The following is a 22,936-nucleotide window of genomic DNA, read 5'->3' as shown; positions in this document are numbered from 1 at the left end:
GGTCTTGAATTTGGAAGCAAAAAAATGCAAAAGCACCCAAGCCAAACATGTCGGTTGTCATCCAGGGAGAGTTGACTAGTAGCAGTGTTCATTGCTGAACAACATTTTTATACTTAGCTTAGACTACGATCTGACCCCGCAATGGATCTAATGACCACTGTATGTCAATACACTGCAGCAGTAGGTGTAAGCGTTTGGGTGTCTGTGTGGCAGTGTGTGTAAATGTCAACGTGTGTGCTTTTGTTTAAGAAAGAGCAAGGACTCGAAAGTTAGTGTAAATACTATATTCTATTGAGTGTGTCTATGCACCACAAATCAGTCAGTTACAGGTGAGTGGTTGCCTTTTCTTGAAGTATGTGTTTGTTATAGAAAAAGCCAAACAGGTAGAGTTTCTTGGTGACATTTGTTTTATAGATATTAGACTGCTGTCTAACAAATGTTTTGTCTAAAATTTTTATCCCCTACTAAGAGAGAATAATCAGAAGCTATAAAGACACAGTACGAAAATTTGTTCAGCTGCATGAAGCTGGCATTAAGAAATATGTCTTAGGCTATGGCTCAGTGCCCATAAAACTAATATCACTACGGATATAAATTCAATAAAAAAAGTATTTCATTAGTAGTAATGGAGGGAGTTTCTTAGTTCAGTTCCTTTAACCCACAGGTACTGATACTTTCAAATTGCACTCTGTCACATGACCCCCCCCCCCCCCCCCAAAAAAATAAAAATAAATAAATAAATAAAAATAAAAACAAATTAAAAAATAAATAAATAATAATAGTGGTAGTAGTAGTAAAAGTGTGAAGTGTAATTACTGTACCAAGATTTGCAATGAATGCGTGAAGATGTGCAAGATTGACTTTCAATTTTTTTCACAGTTGTTAAGAGAGCAGAATGTAATAGTTGCTCTGAGTTATTTTTTCTGCAAATTTTGTGAGTGTGTTAAACTAAGAGTATTTCATTAAATCCATTGCATATATTGCACAAAAATAAGAAATCATTTATTTGTACATTACTTAATTCCCCACCATAATTGTAACTAATAATTAAAACACATACACAGGGATTAGTGTACTATGAATTATGATGTGTGGAAGTTGAGCCATGTGTGAAAGAATGAAGTCAATAATTCTGAAAGTCAAGAGATTATTTGCATCCAAAGTCTTATTGATTCCAGTTGCCCAATGGGGCTACATCGCTAAGAGGTGATGTAGTATTATGTTTGTACCCAAATGTTGAAGTTCAATACTAAAAGATTAGATGCAATTATAATTTTAAAAAAGCTGAACTATAAATCATAAATAAAATGAAAACATGGGGCACTCACACAATCACAGCCCTATAGTAGCTAGCAATGGAATAACAAGAATGATTATCAACACATTTTTGCTCCAAATTAAAATAAAACATGAATATCAACAATAATTGTTGAGGAACACATCAAATAGAGCAGGGGGCTGAAATTTGAAAGCATTGCTGAGTTCATACATAGTTACGCTGTGGCATAATTTTCATTTGTCACACGTATCTTCCTAGGTGTCGCAATTAAGTAGAGAATGTGAGTAGAACAGTACTGCAGCCAAAGCTTAATAAACTCTGGTTCACTACACAGACTTACATGTGACAGCACTGCCACAGTAAAAAAAATCTCCAACTTTTCGTGGGTCACAGATGTTGCTTCCTCATGTTGTTGTTGTGATCTTCAGTCCAGAGACTGGTTTGATGCAGCTCTCCACGCTACTCTATCCTGTGCAAGCTTCTTCATCTACAAGTATCTACTGCAACCTACATCCTTCTGAACCTGCTTAGTGGATTCATCTCTTGGTCTACCTCTACGATTTTTACCTTCCACAAATCCCTCCAATACTAAATTGGTAATCCCTTGGTGCCTTGGAACGTTTCCTACCAACCTGTCCCTTCTTTTAGTCAGGTTGTGCCTCAATTTCCTCTTCTCCCCAATTGTATTCAGTACCTCCTTATTAGTTACGTGATCTACCCTTGTAATCTTCAACATTCTTCCGTAGCACCATATTTCAGAAGCTTCTATCCTCTTCTTTTCGAAACTAACTTCCTCTTATACTGGCCAATTGACACCTGGTAGTGTTCATGGAAAGTGCACATTAGGCAGAAAAACATTTACGTCACTGAATGGATGTGCACAAACCTGTCGCATATCTTGACAACGGGATCCAACGGCATGTACAAGCAGCCCGCTGGCCGTGCTGTGGCGGTGGACGGCTGCTATCAACTCCTGCACTGGTGGCTCCGTCGACAGCTGGATAACATGCTCCATATGGTTCACCAGCAACCAGGTCAACTGCTCGGCATCACTCAAGTTCTCACACTGTGCAAAGTATGGCAACACAGATAATGCTGCTATGTAGCTATAAAACTCTTCACACAATACAATGACACCATTCACTGATAGTCTCAATACATTTCAAACCAAATGAGACAAGTTCAACATAAGAACATTAATTTAGAATGGAAACTTATCTGCCTGCCTGACATCCTAGATTACCTTTGTATTAAGTGAAAACATGGCACAACTTACTGAAATGGTTCAGCTAACATTACTGTTACTCAGTTTGAACATCAGGTTAACCAAAGAAGACAAGCAAAGAAAAGACTGCTTAAGGATGAAGAGGACTATGCATATGGTTTTCACGAGTTCAACCGGATATGGTAAGGTCTGATACAAATACTGTTAACTCCTTGGTTTCTCACATTACAGCAATTTTTCTTTAATCCTCCCACCTCCACTGCTGATGGCCTCTTTCTCCTGTATATTTCGTTAGCAATCACAGTTACAAATACTTTTCCCGCAAAGTACAATCAATAGTTTAAAATCCCTGACTGACAAATATCGGAATATTTTCCTAGAATAATTGATACTATTGTCAACAGATAATTTTTTCCTCTGTAGCATTTCTACAGAAAAAGAATGCTTTGGCTCAAGGCAAGTTGAGGAGTTGAGAAAGGATGTCACAGCCTATGGGTCTAGAGGGGTTGTGAAAGGTGTATGTTTACTTATTTCTTGGTCAGTACTGGCAAGCAATGTATGTGCTCATCTGATACCATACAACAGCTACAGTATAAATAAAGTGCAGAACTAAGAAGGACTTGCGGAAACGAATTATAAGGACATTCATGTTTAAACATACTTATTACATTGTTTACTTCTCAAATGACTCACACAAGCTTATTGTGTGTGGTGTACTCCTGACTTCAGCGACTGCAGCCATCATTCTTGTATAAAAGTTCATAAATAAGTTTCATGAGAGCTAGCAATAGTTTCTCATACTGTCAAATATAATATCAGCATTAAGAAAATGGCAGATAGCTACTCACCACTAAGAGGTATTGTTGAGTTGCAGATAGGCCACTAAAAAGACTGCTAAACATGTGAGCTTTTGGCCAAAAGGTCTTCTTCTAAAGTAGAAAACATACACACATTCTTGCAAGCTCAATGTGAACACAGATGACCAGTCTCTGGTCACAGAAGCCAGACTGCATGTAACTGCACATGGTTGGAGAAGCAGCCTGGGTGTTGGGGGTAAGGAGGAGGCTGAGGTGTGGAGGGAGAGGGATAGCAGGGTAGGTGTGGGTGACAGTATGTAGCAGTTCCACCTGCTTTTTATTTCTTCGGTTGTTGTCCTTGGTGTCAATGTACGACGTTGCTAAACTGGCTGAAATAATGGGGTTTGTAATTTGGACACTGACTACGGTAAATAATGTAGCCAACAGCTGCACAATTATGTCTCACAGTACTTTAATTTCACTGTCCACAACCCCCACCCCTATATTAAAAAAAACAAAAAAAAAACAAAAAAAAACACAGTTATTTGTGTATGGCCAGAGCATTATTGTTTAAACCTTCCATAAGCCTCATTAATAGTTTGCAGAAGAACCTCCACATACTGCTACAATAGTTTACTGTTGAACATCTGTGAGCAGTAACAACATAGCCACATAGTTCACAGTCACTGTCATTGCTTTAACACATGGTCTATTGGTGTAACACTTATTTCACTGTTAAGTTGATGCATTGTTGTCATTCTAAGCAACACAGGTTCCTCATCTGAAACTCTGCCATAGACTGATTGTCTCATGACCAAAAATCAGGCCTTTATACATCCTCACAATAATAGGGGGCAAAACTACACATTGTTTCTGTACAAATTGTAAATAGCCTTTCGTTCCCTGTATTTGACCCCTGGCCACCTTCAGAATTTGAAAGAGAGTATTCCAGTCAACATTGTCAAAAGCTTTCTCTAAGTCTACAAATGCTAGAAACGTGGCTTTGTCTTTCCTTAACCTATCTTCACGTGTTCCAACATTTCTACAGAATCCAAACTGATCTTCCCTGAGGTCAGCTTCTACCAGTTTTTCCATTCTTCTGTAAAGAATTCATGTTAGTATTTTGTAGCCGTGACTTATTAAACTGATAGTTTGGTAATTTTCACACCTGTCAACACTTGCTTTCTCTGGGATTGGAATTATTATACTCTTCTTGAAGTCTGACGGTATTTTGCCTGTCTCATACATCTTGCTCACTTGATGGTAGAGTTTATATGTCTTATAACTCAGGTAATTTTTTTCTCTGTCTCCTAATACAAAAACAGACAGATGTTCCCTCTAGTTATAACATATTTTGATCCTGAAAAGGTAACAAGAAATTGACTTATGGACATCATTCAACAGGCTGATGAGACAACTAATGGTGTCTGATCAAGTCTTCACTGAAATTTTCATGTGTCATATCATGGAGGGGAGGAATGAGGTGAAGTCGGAGGTAGATGGAACACACAATAAGGGAGACACCAGAGAGCAAAACCCGGGTGGAGATTTCAGAAGTGAAGTGAAGTGAAGTGAAGTGAAAGGCATGGAGAAGGGCTGGAAGGCATTTATTCATGCTCTGAAATGGTGCACTTTTTACTCCTCCCAAATTGGTATTCCGGTGTTCACCCAATCTGTGAAATACTCTATCCCAGTCCAGCTTTATTCCACAGCTACCACCAACCCCTTGTCACGGAGTTACACTTCTATGGAAGATCCAGTTGCACAACCTGTTCTATGCACTCATGCAGGAAATATTACTCCAGTCCCATCACATGTATATGTTGCCCTATCTCACGCTGGGTCACATATGAAAGGAATCAAGTCACATGGTACCAATCTGTGGTAACAACACCTTTTAAATGGGCACAGCCCCACACCAGCTGTCTTCCTAAGTGAGTAGCCAGTACCAAACATTGGTTGAAAGAAAATCATGAACAGCTCTTGTTACAAGTGCAATTCTAAACAACTGCATTATCATAATCTACAATCTTTCAAGTTAACATGTAGTGATGTGAACAGCTTCTAACTCAGGACTACAGGCTGTATTTACAAAATGGCCAAGATCCATTTATTAAAAAGGAAAAACCTGTTGTTTAAATTTGTATCAGACTTTGGCACATTTATGCATATGTGTAGACGGTCCCAGCAGTATTGGGAGATGGGTGAAACACTTGTAAGAGGAAACACAAGCATTTGAGACGAGCCTTGTAGCAGTCACCCTATCACTGCCTCCATAGAGTGCAAATAAAAATACATTGAATTCATTAGAGGAAAGGGATATGTTACTGTGAATGAAATCACAACTAAGTTGCAGTAGGACATAGTGCAGTGTAGGAAATGACTGAAGCTTGGATATTGACAAGTCTGTGCTTGCATTTATGACTGAAGATCATAAGGTTCAGAGAAGAACCATTACCCAAACCCTTCTCCAGCAATTTCTGAAATGAAGGATATGATTTTTGATGCTTACTGTGGCAAGCAATGAAAGATGTTTCTATCATATTCCGGAACATAGAGGGCTGCACTCTGGTTTATTTCTTTAAACCTGCACAGACTATCTGCCACATCCAGACACTTCTGAAGCTCTGCAAGAGATGGCACAATTAACATCTTGGGATGATCACCATCCTGCAGCATGATAATGTACAGCCTCATACAGCTCAGGCCCCTGTGGAGAAAATCCTGCACCCTTTCTACAGTCTTGAATTGGCAGCCTCCAGCTGTAATCTTATGAATTCTGTGAAAGAACAGCTAAGAGGTAAACACTATTAGAAGGCTAGTGCACATTCAGAGAATGATGCTTGAGTTTCTTCAGGCAGTTGGAATACACTTCTATTATAGGAGAATTTTCAGACCTACAGAACAATGGAAAAACATATGCAAAGAAACTGAGATTATTTTGGAAAGTGAGAGAAAAGTGTATAGAATTAGATTTACATGGTCTGTCTAAAAATAAAAATTAACTTTCAGACAAAGTATTACTCAGAACTTTTAGTTCGATCCTGTTTTGTATTGAAATATACACCCATATGCCTCTGCTGATGTGCCCCGCTAATATAGTGTTACAGTCTCTCACAACTTGCGAGGCTTGACTGTCGCACCTGACAACAGCCTTCAGCAGCCCCAACACTGTTGTGCCTGACTGCAGTACTCCATTACTGCACTCAGGCATCTCCAAAACAGCAGCCTAGTCACTACTTGGCTGACGCACGTCGACAGCCCTCATGCTATATCTGCCACTCAGTAGACCCGTCGCTGCGCCTCGTGTGATCTCCGCATCACAGCATCGGCACACATCATCAATTAGCAATATATTTCTATTGTTATTAACTAAAATCAGCTAATTCAGATTTCAAACGTTATTGAAATATTATTTGTAAAGAAAATTAAATTACCAAACTTTGTACCCTTGCCCCTTTTTATTAAGCCTTTCTCAGAAGCCAGCCCATAAGCCATTCAGACAGTTCTTCCCATCCCGGTCTCGGAGACATGCCCTGTGGCATCACACTTTGTATCCTCTAGTGGCAGGTTTTCTGAATAAACTTGGCACACTGTCCAGTTTCTGAAACGTACCGTACTGATCTTCCTCCCAGATGCCCACTTCCCGTAGTAGCCTTACGAGGTGGAATCCAAAATTTTCAGGACTGGTGCTGCCATCTGGAAACTAGTAGTAGTAGTAGTAGATCTTTGCACTGCTAGGTGGTGAGAGCTGCATATCTGATGAGTCAGTGTACGGAGTGGCATTCAGCTGGGAGGACGTGTTGCGTGTCCACAGTGATTTCTGTAATACTCTGTGTTTGGTGTGTGGCAATTTAGCAATGGATCTGTGAACAGAATAGCGCACGTGTATCAAATTCTGTACGAATCTTGGGAAAAGTGCTATGGAGACACCTGCAATGATTAAACAAGTGTTTGGCAGACAGAGCATGAGCCATATGCTTGTGTTTCAGTGGCATGTTCGGTTCAGGGCCGGCCATACAGACGTCGAAGATGATGCTCAGACTGGAAGGCCCGTTAGCCGCACAATGCCAGACATTGTTGCCAAACTTCAACAACTGGTTCATGCGGATTGACGTCGAACCATTCAAGACCTTGCAGATGAAGAGGGTATTGGTTATGGGACACATCAACAAATGTTGACTGATGAATTAGGCATGCATCATGTCACCGCAAAATTTGTGCCAAGGATCTTGACTGCTGATCAGAAGGCACAGCATGTTGAAGCATGCACAGACCTTCGTCAGACCGCATCTGATGATCCAACCTTCTTGTCACAGGTTATCACCGGCGATGAGAGCTGGATTTACAGTTATGACCCAGAGACAAAGCAACAATCATCCCAGTGGAAGAACTCGGGCTCTCCAAGGCCCAAATAAGCAAGCCCCAGAGACAAAGCAACAATCGTCCCAGTGGAAGAACTCGGGCTCTCCAAGGCCCAAAAAAGCAAGCCCCATAGACAAAGCAACAATCGTCCCAGGGGAAGAGCCCGGGATCTCCAAGACCCAAAAAAGCAAGACAGGTGAAGAGCAAAGTGAAGAGCATGATCATCATTTTCTTTGATATTAAGGGAATTGTGCACAAGGAATTCGTCCCACCCAACCAAACAGTGAATTCTGCATACTACTGTGACGTTTTGCGACGGCTCCATGAAAATGTGCAGTGATGATGGCCTGAACTTTGGCGTCAAGGGAACTGGCTGCTGCATCACAACAACACGACATGTCACATGTCCTAGCTCACCAGGAACTTTATGGCAAAAAACAACACGGCGGTTGTACCCCACCCACTGTACTCGCCAGATCTGGCACCTTGCAACTTTGCACTATTCCCAAAACTGAAACTCAAGTTGAAAGGCTGTCAGTTCAACACTCTAGAAAGGATTCAATAAGCATCACTGGCGGTGATAAACACCCTCAAAGAACATGACTTCCAGAAAACATTTTACCAGTGGCAGAAGCACTGGGACCGGTGTGTACGTGTAGATGGGAACTACTTCGAGGGTAAGGTTTCCAAAATAAGGCAGCACCAGTTCTGAAAATTGGGGAAGCACCTCGTACCTCATCCAGTCCTGGATAGGTACAAGAGTGTACTGAAAAGTAATTCCTTCAAATTACTTATGTGAAAACTCTTATAGCTATTTAAATAAAACAAATATTATTAACATTCTACGTCTTTATTCTTGTCTAAATATTTGCAGCCTAGTGCCCCAGAGAGCTCTGTTATTGTAGTGTATAACATGACAGTGTGTAATGTAATAATGTCGGAGTGTGAGAAAAAGTGTGCTGTGATTGAATGTCAATTTCAAAGAGATCATCCACAAATGGAGCACCCTCCCCTTCAGCATGACAATGCCAGATCACACTCCAGCATGACAATGCCAGATCACACTCCAGCGCTGAAACATCTGCAACAATCCAATGCCTTGGGGTCACTGTCATCAATCATCCCGCACATAGTCCTGGGTTGGCCCCAATCAATTTTCATCTCCTTAAACAACATCAAATATTTTACAGTGACAGTGTCAACATAACTGTCTCTCACTGGGAGAAGTGTGTTCATCACCAGGGCAACAATGTTGAGAAATAAACACACTGTTATATATTTGAGTTCTTGGGCACATGACCTCATTCTAAAGTTGAAAATACAAACACATTCACACAAGTACAACTCACACACACACATAACCACAGTCTCTGGCCGCTGAGGCCAGACTGCAGAAAGCAATTGCTCCTGATGGGAAAGCAGTCCATGGATGGTGGGGTAAGGAAGAGGCTGTGTCAGGGAGGAGGAACAACATGTAGGTTCGACAACATGTAAGTGTTACGGAGTTGCTTCGGGAACTCAAATCCCTCAAGGGAATACGACGTTCTTTTCGAGAAACATTGAGAAAATTTAGAAAATTGGCATTTGAAGCTAACTGCAGAACGATTCTACTGCCACCAACATACACTGCGCATAAGGAGCATGAAGATAAGGTATGTGAATTTAGTGCTCATATAGATGTGTAGAGGAAGTTGTTTTTCTCTTGTTCTATTTGCGAGTGGAACAGGAGGGGAAATGGGGAAATTATACAGTTGTACAGGGTACCCTCTGCCATGCACCGTACGGTGGCTTGCAGAGTATCTATTCAGATGTAGATGTACATGTAGTTGGTTAGGCTGCCGGATGGGTAAAGTACTGCTTGCGGGAACATGCAGGGGCGTGCTGGGATAAGGTAGGCCGGCTACACGCAGTCAGGATGTTTGAATGGGAAGCAGTGGCGGGGAGGGGGGGGGGGGGGGGGGGCAGAAAAGGAGAGAAGCAGAGGAGAGGAAAAAAGACTAGTGAGTGCATTTGGTGGAATGGAAAATTGTGCAGTACTGGATTAGGAGCAGGGAAAGGGATAAGTAAGTGAGAGACAGGAACTAACAAAGGTTGTGAGCAGCGCTTATGGCAACATAGCATGGAAGAGGAGTTCCCACTTGCGCAATTCACAAATGCTGATGTTGGTAGAAAGAATCCAGATGGTGCAGGCTATGAAGCAGTCACTGAAGTGACACACATTGCTTTTGGGAGCACGTTCAGCGACTGGGTGATCTGGCTGTCTCTTAGCCACAGCTTGTCTGTGGCCATTCATGTGGATGGAAATTTTGTTGGTTGTGATATCCACGTCGAAAACAGCACACTGATTGCAGCTTAGTTTGTAGATCTCATGACTGGTTTCAAGGATGACCCAGTCTTCTATCGGATAAGAGATGCCTGTGACTGGACAGGAGTACATGGTAGCGAGAGGATGTATGGGACAGGTCTTGCATTTAGATCTATAGCAGGGATATAAGTCGAGAAGCAAGGGGTTGGGAGCAGGGGTGGAGTAGGAATGGAGAAGGATACTGCCATGGTCTCTAACCAGCTGAGGAGCACCACAGTCCAGCGTCCATGGACAAACCATGAAAATCCACTGCATTACACCACACACAAACAGATCCGGTCTGCAGCAGATTTGTGAGACAAGATCCGATGGGCAGGGCACGCACATTAGTGGGAACCGAATGGCTTCAGATCGGCAGGCCCAATCCATTACAGATACCCACAGAAACGGCCTCCGGTTTTGGCCCATTGTGGAAATCCACTCCAGCTAATCAAGAGCCACAGACAGCATGTTGATGAACTGCGATCACAGTGATCAATCCATGCAACAGATAATTTGTTCAAATACTCTGAGAATCAATCATAATGAGGATAGGTAGCAACTCACTGTAAAGATGATTACTGAGCCACAGACAGGCATTTAGAAAAAGACAATCCCACACACAACTAAATTTTCAGCCATAGCTTTTTGTTAGAAAACGGGAGCATGCATACATACATTCACACAACCACTTTGACATAACTCACACACAGGACATCCATCTCCGGCAGCTGCATTTATAGTCTCTGAGAATCAGATCCAAACAAATCACTCTTCATGCTTCCTTGCCTCTCACTGGCAGCTGCTAGGCTAGTGGCAAGAAGTGGTGGCAGCAATGAATGAGGGAGTAGGGAAGCAGCGCACATACTCAGCTGTACCCGTGCGTGATGATGCACGACACCTCAGTAAAAAACTATTTCATCTACTGAGACAAAAGTGAGATTTTTCCAGCGTCTTTTTCCAAATTTCCCTGATGTGTTTGAAATTCCCTGATTTCCACAACCTACAGCAACCCTGTAATTGCCAACAAAGATTTCACCGCTATGGTCATGAACCGCAGGAATTATTGGCAGGACGACTCAGCCAGCTGCCTGATACATACACCTGCAAAGCCTGCCACAGTGAGCCCATTCCAGAAATCCAACAGGATCTCCAATTTCTTCTCAAATCCCTAGCCCCCCCCCCCCCCCAACCCCCCCCCCTCCTCTCTCTCTCTCTCTCTCTCTCTCTCTCTCTCTCTCTCTCTCTCTCTCTCTCTCTCTCTCTCCCCCCCTCCCTCCCTCCCCTGCCCCCTCAACCCAGCCACACCCCACACTTCTAACTTTTATGCTTCCTAAAATCCATAAACCCAGCCATTCGTAACACTCTGTTGTGGCCAGTTATTGAGCCTCCACTAAGAGAAATGCTGCTCTCATGAACCAACACCTTCCGCCTATTACCTGTAACATACCCTCCTATATAAAAGTCACAAACCATTTTCTCCACAGACTTTCCACAGTTCCTGCTCTTTGCCACATGTTGCACTACTCGTCACTAGTGATGCCACCTCCCTCTACACCATCGTACCTAATGTCCATGGCCATGTTGCTATTGAACACTAATTTCCCCAAAGCCCAACTGACCTCAAACCTACATCATCATTCCTGGTCACCATCACCAACTATATCTGCACCCACAATTCCTTCTCTTTTGAAGGCATTACCTACAAACAAATCTATGGTATAGCAATGGGCACCCGCATTGCTCTATCCCACATCAACCCTTTCAAGGGCCATCTGGAGGAATCCTTTGTAACCATCCAGAATCCCAAACCTCTCACATGGTTCAGATTCATTGATGACATATTCATGATCTGGACTGGGGATGAAGACACACCATCCACATTCCTCCTAAACCTCAACACCTCCTCCCCCATCCACTTCACTTGGTACTCCTTGACCCAACAAGCTACCTTCCTTGATGTTGACTTCCACTTCAAGGACAGCTACATCAGACCTCCATCGATACCAGACCTACCAGTCAACAGCAATACCTCCACTTCGACATCTACCACCCATTCCGTACCAAGAAGTCCCTTCAGCTTAACCACCCGCAGCCATTACATCTGTAGTGACCAGCAGCCCCTCTCTGAAAATAATGAGGGTCTCACTGAGGCCTTCACATACCAAAATTATCTGACTAACAGATCTCCCTTGCTTTGTCTCTCCAATCACCTACCACCTCCCGCATACCAACTGTTGCCCCAAAAAGAAGCACTTCCCAAATGACACAGTCCAACCTAGAACTAGAGCAAATTAATCAAATTCTCTGCCAGCGTTTCGACTGCCTCTCATTGTGCCCTGAGATGAAGAATATCCGATGCACTATCCTTAATACCCCTCCCATAGTGGTATTCTGTGCCCTACCGAACTTACACAATATCTATGTCTGTCCCTATTCCAGACCTGCTCCCAAACCCTTGTCTCATGACTCATATCCCTGCAATAGACCTATAGAAAGACCTGTCCCATATATCTCCCCACCACCACCTAATCCAGTCCAGTGACAGGCATCTCCTATTCCAGGGCCACCTGTGAAAACAGTCATGTGATCTACAAATTACGCTGCAACCACTGTGCTGCTTTCTACGTGGCAATCACAACCAACAAGATGTTCGTCCATGTGAAGGGTCACCAACACACTGTGGCCAAAGACACCTGGATCACCTAGCTGCTGAAAATGCTACCCAAAACATGTGTCACTTCAATGACTGCTTCACAGCCTGCACCATCTAGATTCTTCCTACCAATATCAACTTTTCTGGACTGTGCAGGTGGGAACTCTCCATGCAATATGAGTTACATTCCCGTAATCCCATTGTCTCATCATTTGTTAGTTAGGAGGAGGCCTGGTGGCTGAAAGTCACCCCCCCCCCCCCAACCTGAAACTCAACCTCTTCTTTGCGTAGTGAGTAGCAATCTATCCTTTCTATAATACTGTCATTATGCAGCCTGGATTTTCAGTTACTTCCAAATAAATAAGTAGACATGAATAATAAATATGTAGAAAGCTAACATCATTTGCTTTATTTAAAAAGCTTTCAGAGTTTGCACATAAAAGATTTGGACGCATCATTAGCGCATCCTTCTATAATGTTAACATTATAAGTAAAATAAGAGAAAGGTAACCACCCACCAATAGCAGATCAACACTTGGCACACAGAAACACATAACAGAAAACTGCAACCACACTAGCTTTTGAGCACTAGCTATTTTTCTTATCAAGGGTACACACACACACACACACACACACACACACACACACACACACAATGACACTCATAGCTAAAAGTACACTCCACCATGGCTATACGACTGCGCATTAGTGCGTCGGTGTGGGCGTGTGAGTGAATGTATATACTTTTGCTGGAAAAAAAATTAGTGCTTGAAATTAGTGTGAATGCTGTTTTCTATTAAATCTTTCTGTTCTCCATGCATTTATCTGCTATAGGTGAGTAGTTGCCTCTCCTTTATTTTATGTACTGCTACATCCAGGAATTTTCCATTATTGTTTAACATTATATGTGTTTAATGAAAACATGTGTGGTAACAAAATACCACAGCAAGTACAGACCAGCTTTCATGTAAATTAAATGATTAAAAATTTCAAAGACTGGCATTCAACACTGAATCATATGTTGAAAAGTATTATGCGGATTACAACAAAATGCATGCATTCATAAATATGTACTGCAGTGCCTGTATTGTTCAGAAGTATGATGCGGTGTTCCTTCAGACACGTGTGGATGTATGAAGAATCAGACAATACAGCGACTACAGCTGTTATGAAATATGTGAAATGTATTCACAGTTGCAAATATGGACAACCATCAGCTGTATAATGAAATGACAACATGGAAAATTTGTGCTGGGCTGGAATTCAAACTGCGATTTCCCGCTTATCGCAAGCAGTCACCTAATCATTTTGCTATCCGAGCACAACCAGGCCACACCCAAACTTTCACATGTCATCAATCACATGTATACAACCTTCATATGTTCATCCATTATGTATATTCTTGTACAAGTGAGACATTTTGATTGAAAGTTGCTTGCCAGATGTTATTTTTTTAATAGAAAGTTGCATGTTCAGTGTCTGTGGATAAATGTCTCCCCTGTACAGGAATATACATAATGGATGTACAAGTGCAAGTTGTAAGCACATGGTTGATAACATAAGGAAGTTTGGGTCTAGCAGTGAGTCCTGCTCGGAAAGCATAGTGCTAAACCGACCGCTCACCATAAGCGGGAAATCCAGGTACAAGTCCTAGTCCGGCACAAATTTTCATTGTCATCATTCCACCACACAGCTGATTGCTGTCAATATTCACAACTGTGAATACGTTTCTTGTATTCACAAATATGTTCTTGTAATGAAAATTAATAACAATAATGGAAGATGTAACACACACATCTAAAATCCATATTGTCCTCAGTAGTAAATAACTTAATAATGTGTAAAAAAAAAACTTACCACAAAGTCACAGTACAGGATAGTACCACCCTTCCTCACTACTTCCAAGTTAACACAAGAGGATGGGCCACAGCTTTCAGTTTCAACTGGCCTGAGAGGAGACACACATGCACAAACACAATTATTTCACCATTTGTACTCAACAAGTCCATGCATAAACAAAAAAAGAAGGTTTCAGGCTCTTACTGTAGTACTAAGCACTGCAATATTCTAAACATTATAAAGAAAATGTATTCAGTGTTTCAATATTAAAATTCCTTTTTGGAAAACGTGTAAAGAAAACATATGAAAGTGCTTGTAAGATGGAAGCGATTCTGTACACAACTGCAGCTATGATGTTGATATTCACAAGGCTAAGTAGAGTAATTTCTATATAAATTGCTTCTAAATTAGCAGCAAAATATTTTATTTAGCTTGCGCTGGTTGTATTTCTTCATACAAGCTTGTTTCGGCTAGTACGCCATTGTGAAGTGTACCTGTTCATATTAGAATTAACTTAATACTGAAATTACTGAAAAGTATTATTAGGTACGTGAGCTGTGTGTCCAAGGAAATCGTGTCGCCAATTGTTTAAAAATCTGAAATTATGAACAGCACCCTCCATATATATCTATGATATTATCACTTTTTGCTCACCAGTTTATAATTATGCAAGGAGAACTGCTTTTATCACATTTATAACACAAGAAATAAAGAAAATCTATGCTCCATGCTCACTGTTTAAACTTATATGCTGTTCAGACTCCCCAGTATATTGATATGAAAATTTACAACAAATAAAAAGCCAAGATTCACTGAAAAGAAAGCTACATGATACTCTGCTAAGCGATGCTGCTACTCAGTTGACGCTTTCAGGGATGAAGAACTGAATATTTGAGCAGGATGTAGTTTATAAATCGTCTTGTTATGAGAATATATACAGGTATCTTTTCACAAAAAAGTTGCATTAATGTTTAAATATAACTCCATCTTATTAACAATAGCTTTATATCAGAGAAATTTTATTAACCATATTTTGACATATCTCCTGTACTCTAATCAAACAACTAGCATATGTATGTTACAAGACAAATAAATCATGGTTCACAACAATTCATAAAATTCAATATGGTTCATATAGAGTTGTTTTACAATTTTACTTACATCTAGGTGGAGTGATGTTCATAGTGCATCTTGGAACACATTTGTTTCTTGAAAAATTGCATGAATCACATAATTTCATCAGTATGGAATATACTATTTTTGGCCAATAAAATGACAGTTCTCGCTCCCATCATGCTTCGTGTTTACAGAGTGAAATGTATCTCTTAAGGTCATACATGGTGGTTGTGTGTAATAATAATAGAATTTTGTTTCTAACTGTAGTTAAAGGCTGTCTATGGTTTTGCATATCATGGGGTTTTTATTCATTTTCTTTTTCTAAAATTTCATTTAAGTCTTCTACAGAATTTTTATGTTTCAAATTAGTTTATTTATTGAGAATATCATTGGGATATTTATCTGTATGAGTGTAAATTTCTAGTTCTTCCAAAATGTTCATGGTGGGACTTTAGGTATTGTATGTAGAATTTTTAAACCATTTTCAATGTGCTCTGCTGTGTGGTTTTGGTTCTGCAGGTGTAAGCAGAAGTTTTACTGGTTGCTTTCACAGTTCCTCATACATTCTTTCAACTGAATTGTACAGGTTTACAGAACAGTATCATGAGAACTTTCCAAAAACAAAAGTTATCAATGGGTCGATCTCACCACCATCTTGAACATTTTCTAACTTTTGGCTGTGTCAGGTGAGGACACAAGTCTCTGCACCACCTCTCCATTTTGTCATCCTCCATGACGTTCCAGTTCTTCCCTCCTATCTTTTCACTCTCTTGTAATCAGTTCAGCCATCTGTACCTTAGTTTTCCTTTTATCTTTTTTCTCAAAACATCATGTCCATCATCATCTCTGGTATCCTCTATCCTTCCATTCTTCTCATGAGACCACACAATTCAAATCTTGATGTTCATATTTCATCCTGAAAAGACCACAAACCATGCTCCAAGTGGGAATACTTGGTTATCTCTTGAGTGCAATAGGACGTGTTCCCACCCCAGTTCTGCAATCAGTTACAAACAGATTGAGAGTATTACCATAAGAAACAGAACAGCTCTTCTTAAGTGAGTTCAGATGGTTTTATCAGAATCTCACAATTGGCATTCCCTATCAGACTGAAATTCATACACAAATCTGACCCTTTTAACTGGACACATGGTGATTTCAATCTTGTTACGTTAAAAAAAAGAAAATATTTATCTTCTGTTGTGAAACATACTCTGTATTTTTTTCAATTCTTAAACTGCTTTCTTTCATGTTGACATTCAACTTCAGACTTTTGTGCACACTGTGCTCACCAACAATCAGCAGTAGCTCCATTTCAACAATTGCTTATGTGGTATCACCACTGCAACATTTTGCATTGAAGAAAACACTTATCACAAATAGGGGGGGGGGGGGGAGGGGGGGTGTTTGAGTACTCATATGATCTACCAATTGACCAATGGTCTGGCCTTGGCAGCTAGAGACTGCTGTCATGTGTGTGCACGCGTGCGCGCTGTGTGTGTGTGCGTGTGTGTGTGTGTGTGTGTGTGTGTGTGAACGGGCATGCGCTGTCTAATTCTGATGAAGACCTGTTTGAGCAAAAGCAGCTGCGGGTCAGCATCTCCACTACATGGTGATTAGCAACTATCTTTTTCATAGCATTGTCAATGGATGAATAAGTTTTGTCCAGCATTTTATACTTACACAAATGACATCAACATATCAGTCAGAATAAATGATTACAGAAGCCCACAATCGCTGTGTTGCTGCACAGCACACTGCAGAACACAACAGTAAGAGAAATGGTTGCTTGTTCTCTGGTGTTCTACCTGACCTCCAAGATTTTGGGCTGCCCAATGAAATCGAATATGTTTCATCACAAGCAGAGGATGCCACTATAGGTGGAATATTGTTAGCAAGTGAGGCTGATTTTCAACAGAGGCAATTAATGGTGCACAACAATGGACAAGGCCTTACAGCATGCATGCAGTTACTTTTTTCTAACTTGTGGATATAATACTTTTTACAAAAACTATATAACAGATCTGGTCTTCTACCCACACATTCTCTGACAGTGTTATTTCCTGCTTTGTCAAGCTAGCAGTACTGTAAACTATAATGGTAACGCCAAATAACACATTTTTCAGTTACAGAGAATGAGCTACACACCAGCCTCACTACTTGCATGTGGGTTCTTGTTCATGAATCAAGATTTGTCTCTTACTTAATAAATCATGTTCAGATCCAGATTTTGGTAATTGCTAGCACAAATGTGATGTGAGCATATTTTAATAGTATGTCACACTCAATTACTGTGAAATTATACAGTATCAGCAGATGCAGCACAAGCAGCAACACCAGGCACTCCAGCTCCCCCAATAATCATAACAACAATGTGTACATAGTAGGAGATCGCAGCAGTTCATCCAACACTTTTTGTCACAATCAAACTAATACCAGACAAACCTGGGACTCTTGTCACTATTTCGCTTTCATGCTTTGCTCTTTATTCGTCGACAGCAGACAGTGACTCACAACAGACTGACGCTAAACTGATCTGTTGCATGCTGCGGGGCAGACACACAGCATCACGAGAGTTTTAAATACAGGTTAGCAGTTTATAATGCCACTGTCCTTGTCATCTCATTGTGGAAGACTTGTGCATGTTTTGAAAACCAGAAGCCAGACACACCAGTGTGCTTAAAAATCCACACCATGCCTCTATACACACGGTCATAGTAATTGCTTGTGGCTGCCATGACTTGAATTTCTCAAACAAAATTTTATGTCTCCCAGGTTGCAATACAAGAGGTTACATTCTAAAACTTTCCTTCCTTGAGGGTGCACCTATTGAGCCACCACCATTAATACACATATATAAGGTTATATAAACTACAGTTACATACTACATTGTCTTCATAACGTCTTTAAGAAATATCTGCAGGAACTTACAGTTATTCATTTTAATCGCAAATACTGATTAAATAAGAGAAGAGACTAACCCTTCATCCATCAGTAAAGGAACTGGCTTTGTACGAAGAATGCTGGCCCAGAAACTGCGATCACAGTAACCAAGAAGAATTAAAAGGTAGCACCACAAGAACGTTAATAGCGGACAGCGAGCAGCGAGTTCCAAAAATATCTTATTCATGTTCCCGACCAGGCTGTCAGTTGGACTCACTTGCACCATCTCCATGGCTGCTGTGGCAACCTTACAGTAGCTACCTAGAAAACAAACATTTTTCACACAGTACATGGACCAAGTGAACATCTCACATGACACTGTAATTAATAGGAACTATTTTCATTTTATCTTTCAAATCAAAACCTACCTGATTCAAACATGTATATACAGTACAATAGGAAGTGAGCAAACTGCTCCTGTAGGTAATCCCAGGCAGGGTCAGCTGCTGGATTGAAGGCTTCTTTATGAATCCGTTTGCCAACCACACTAATAACTCTGAGTACGAACCTACACAAAAAGATTGAGAAATAATACAAGCACAGGATTTCACTAAAAAAATCGTCTTAGGAGGCAGTTGAGTTACATTCTTTGGTGAAGAAGAGGGCACGCAAGACAAATCAACACTTAGCTGATTATTCAACAACATTTTATCAATCATCAAAAAATTTAGTCAGGTCAGACAGTTAGACAATAATGTCCCTTACTATCTGTTATATGTACTTGAACTGCACTCACATACATAATGAGATCATACTCTGCAACAGCATTTACAGTGACTGGGCTTACAGCAATATGAAGCAACTGATGTAGAACCATGAAACTTGCAATTCAGGGTTCCAGCATTGTCATTAAGGTAAATTATCGAGAGGTAACAGAAAACAGAAAGCATGTCTCTTCAAGAAGCATTCATGAATTCCATTTGCATGCTAAGATAAACAAAGCAAATCAACTATAACTAGCCGCTAAACAAAATGTTAACAAATAAGCATTACATGACAACATCTGGTGGCTAACAAGGTAAATCTCCCTAAACAACATTCAAGGTGTGTTCACAATATATTGTAAATAATAATCATACTTTATTTCCCTTAAAATGCAAAACAAAAATAAGCTCATGATGGTAATTTGCTTTCCAAATACTGATAGCAATATACTAATGACCCCATTGGGACCTCCCAAGTCAAAGCTGCTCAGCTTGATACTATGAACCGGAATGGGGTATGTTTGAAATTTGAATGTTAAGTGGGAACTGGAAAATCTGGAGAGAAAGGGAGACAGACAGGATGTTGGCAGACATGGTAAGAATGAGAGAACTGAAATGGTCAGAGAATGAAGATTTATGGTAAGTCAAGGTGGAGATCTGGGTGGGTGCCTATTAACAATGCAGCCAATTCTTATCAGAGTTGAATTCATGTCCGTAGTATCCATCACTGCATGACAAAATACAAAACATGAGGAAATTCAATTACTGATAAAATATGTCACAGTCCTGGAAAGATGAAATGTTATACAGAGACAAATTACAGAAGAATATGGATTCACTGGAAGAAACAAGGTAAGAGAAAGGCTTCTGGTTTCAACATCAGCTTTTGACAGACTGCAACAACCAGCTCTTCCTAAATCACCACAGAGTAAGATATACTCAGTAAAGGGTGGGAGAATATATCAACTGGGGTGCCTCACAGTCAGACAGAACATTTAGGCTCTAAATACTAGCCTGACAATGATTCTGAGATGCACATATGAGATCAGATGATAAACTGGTAGAGGGTGCAGAGCAAGAGGCTCTCTGAAGCCTGATGAGATTCACAACTTTGTGCACTCTGGAAATGTTGGCTAATTTTTCGATAACCAACAAATAACTTAGAAGATAGAAAGTAAATAAACTGAGTAAACTAAAACTTCCTGTATAATAAAACTAAGTACCAGACTGGGATTAGGACCTGGGGCCTCTGCCTTTCAAGACAAACTGTTCTACTGAACTATCCAAGCATGACTCATAATCTGCCTCACAGATTCACTTCGGCCAGTACCTATTCTCCTGAATGAGATTTTCACTCTGCAGTGGAGTGTGGGCTGATATGAAACCTCCTGGCAAGCACGTGCTTGGGTAGCTCAGTTGGTAGAGCACTTGTCCGCGAAAGGCAAGGTCCCGAGTTTGAGCCTCGGTCCGGCACACAGTTTTAATCTGCCAGGAAGTTTCACCTATTCTCCTACCTTCCAAACTTCAAAGTTCTCCCAAATATCTTGCGGGGCTACCACTTCAGAAAGAAAGGATACTGCGATGAAATGCATCAGCCATGGCCAAGTGAAATGCTTCCTACATTTCCAAAATGAACTTCCCCTTTAAAGCAGAGAGTGTGCTGATTTGAAACTTCCTGGCACATTAAATCCATAACAATTAAAGTTCAGAGAACACAAATAAAATCTTTAATGTGCACCAATGGCACTGTTATCTGACAAAGACAGTTAAGAACTTCAAAATTACTGAACAGAATGGATCATGTCTTGAAAATAAGTTATAAGATGAACCTCAACAAACATAAAACACAGGTAATAGACTGTAGTCAAATGAAGTCAGGTTCTGCTGGGAGAACTAGATTTTGAAATGAGATACTCAAAAGAGTAGATCAGTTTTGTTACATGGGCAGTAAAATAAGTGAATATGGCAGACGTGAAGAAAAAATAAAATGTAGGCTGCAACAGCTCGAAGAGCTTTCCTGAAAATTAGAACTACAAACTTAAACGTTAGGAAGCCTTTGTCAGAGGTATTTGTTTGGAGTTTAGCCTTATGTGGAATTGAAATGTGGGCAACAAACAGTGCAGAAAAAGAAGAGAATAAAAGGTTTCTAAATGTAGTGTTACAGAAGAACATTGAAGATTATATCTGGGTATATCAGATAATTAATGAAGAGGAACTGAACTGAATTGGGAAGTACAGAACATTATGACACAACCTGACTGAAAGAAGGGGTCAGTTGATAAAAAAGACATATTCTGAGAGATCAAGGAATAGGCAGCTCCATCAGGAAATGATATGTGGGGAATAAAAATTATCATGGGAGACTAAGTACTGACCCTCTAGTAAGCAGGTTCAGGTGGAGGTATATTGCAGTAATAGTGCAGATAGGAAGAAACCTACACAAAGTAGACTAATGGGCAGAGCTGCAGCAAGTCATTTTTCAAGCTGAGGACCGCGACAAGAACAACTAATATGGGTTCAAAAGAACAACAGTGACAACCAATGAAAAGAGAAGAATCAAGAATTTCTGTAGAAATGAAACTTCAAATCACAAATTTCACACAAAGAGTGCAAAATAATGATGTCACAAGATCTGAAAAGTGCTCAGTAAATATGAAGTTGAAAAGTTGCGAAAGAAAGCTCTGGCATATTGCATAAATTGTGGTAATAAACAGTGGAAAGTGCAGGACAGCATACCCAATAATATTGAAAAAATAGAACTGCAGAAAGGCAGAATGAAAAAGAATGCTAGAAATGTTTTCTGCCAGGCATTGCCCTTCATTACCAGTAGAAAACACACACATTCACACAAGCATTACACATACATGGTCAATATTGCCTCCAGGTGCTAAGGCCCCGCTGCAAACTGCGTCTGAGGTGTGCAGCAATCCGGGTAGTGGGGATATGGAATAGTAATGGGAAGGTGAGGGGTCATAGCAAGGTAAGGAGGGAGAATGATGCTAATGCTGCCTGCAGAAGTGTGCGGGGATGGGGTGGGGACATGTAGTGGGTGTGGGCGGAGGCAGGGAAAGGGGGGGGGGGGGGGAGACAGGAGCAGGTAGAAGTAGAGAAGAGAGAAGGGGAAATTACTATGCAACTGCTATGATGAGAGAAAAGGTGTGTTTATTACTCAAGTAGGAACAAGGAAGGGGAGGAGGAGGAGGAGGAGGAGGACAGGGACTAATGATGGTTGAGGCCAGGGAAATCACAGGAATGAAGGATACATTCTGGGCAGAGTTCCCACCTGCACAGTTTAGAAAAACTGGTGTTAGTAGGAAGAATCTGGATGGCACAGGCCTGTGAATTATTCATTAAAGAGAACCACATTGAATTGGGCACATGTTCAGCAGCTGGGTGGTCCAGCTGTCTCTTGGCCACCGTTCATCACTGCTTATTCATTCGGACAAAATGCTTGCAGTAGTCATGTCCATGTTGAATACGGCCCAATAGCTGCAGCTAATTTTGAAGATCACTTCGCTGCTTTCACAGGTGGGGTGAGGGATACCTGTGGGGTGAGGGATACCTGTGACTGGGCTGGGGTAGGTGGTAATGGGAGGATGTATGGGACAGGTCTTGTGTCTTAGGCCTATTACAGGGTTATGAGCCATGTGGCAACGGGTTAGGAGCAG

At 40.9% G+C, this 22,936-nt stretch overlaps 1 protein-coding gene across 1 annotated transcript in view; it reads right to left on the bottom strand.

Annotated features, from left to right (window-relative positions):
• LOC124605364 (huntingtin) overlaps positions 1–22,936 on the bottom strand; it is a 511,164-nt gene that overhangs the window by 228,688 nt on the left and 259,540 nt on the right. Inside the window, exons 28-31 of the mRNA XM_047136992.1 lie at positions 18,933–19,072; positions 18,603–18,825; positions 14,524–14,614; positions 2,166–2,345 (exon numbers count right to left, since the gene is read on the bottom strand). Coding sequence (XP_046992948.1) covers positions 2,166–2,345; positions 14,524–14,614; positions 18,603–18,825; positions 18,933–19,072 — 634 coding nt within the window. The remainder of the gene's footprint in view (positions 1–2,165; positions 2,346–14,523; positions 14,615–18,602; positions 18,826–18,932; positions 19,073–22,936) is intronic.

This window comes from Schistocerca americana, chromosome 3 (genome assembly GCF_021461395.2).
Source record: "Schistocerca americana isolate TAMUIC-IGC-003095 chromosome 3, iqSchAmer2.1, whole genome shotgun sequence".
NCBI lineage: Eukaryota > Metazoa > Arthropoda > Insecta > Orthoptera > Acrididae > Schistocerca > Schistocerca americana.
The sequence above is the reverse complement of the archived record's forward strand: the minus strand, read 5'-3'. Positions and strand labels throughout refer to the sequence as shown.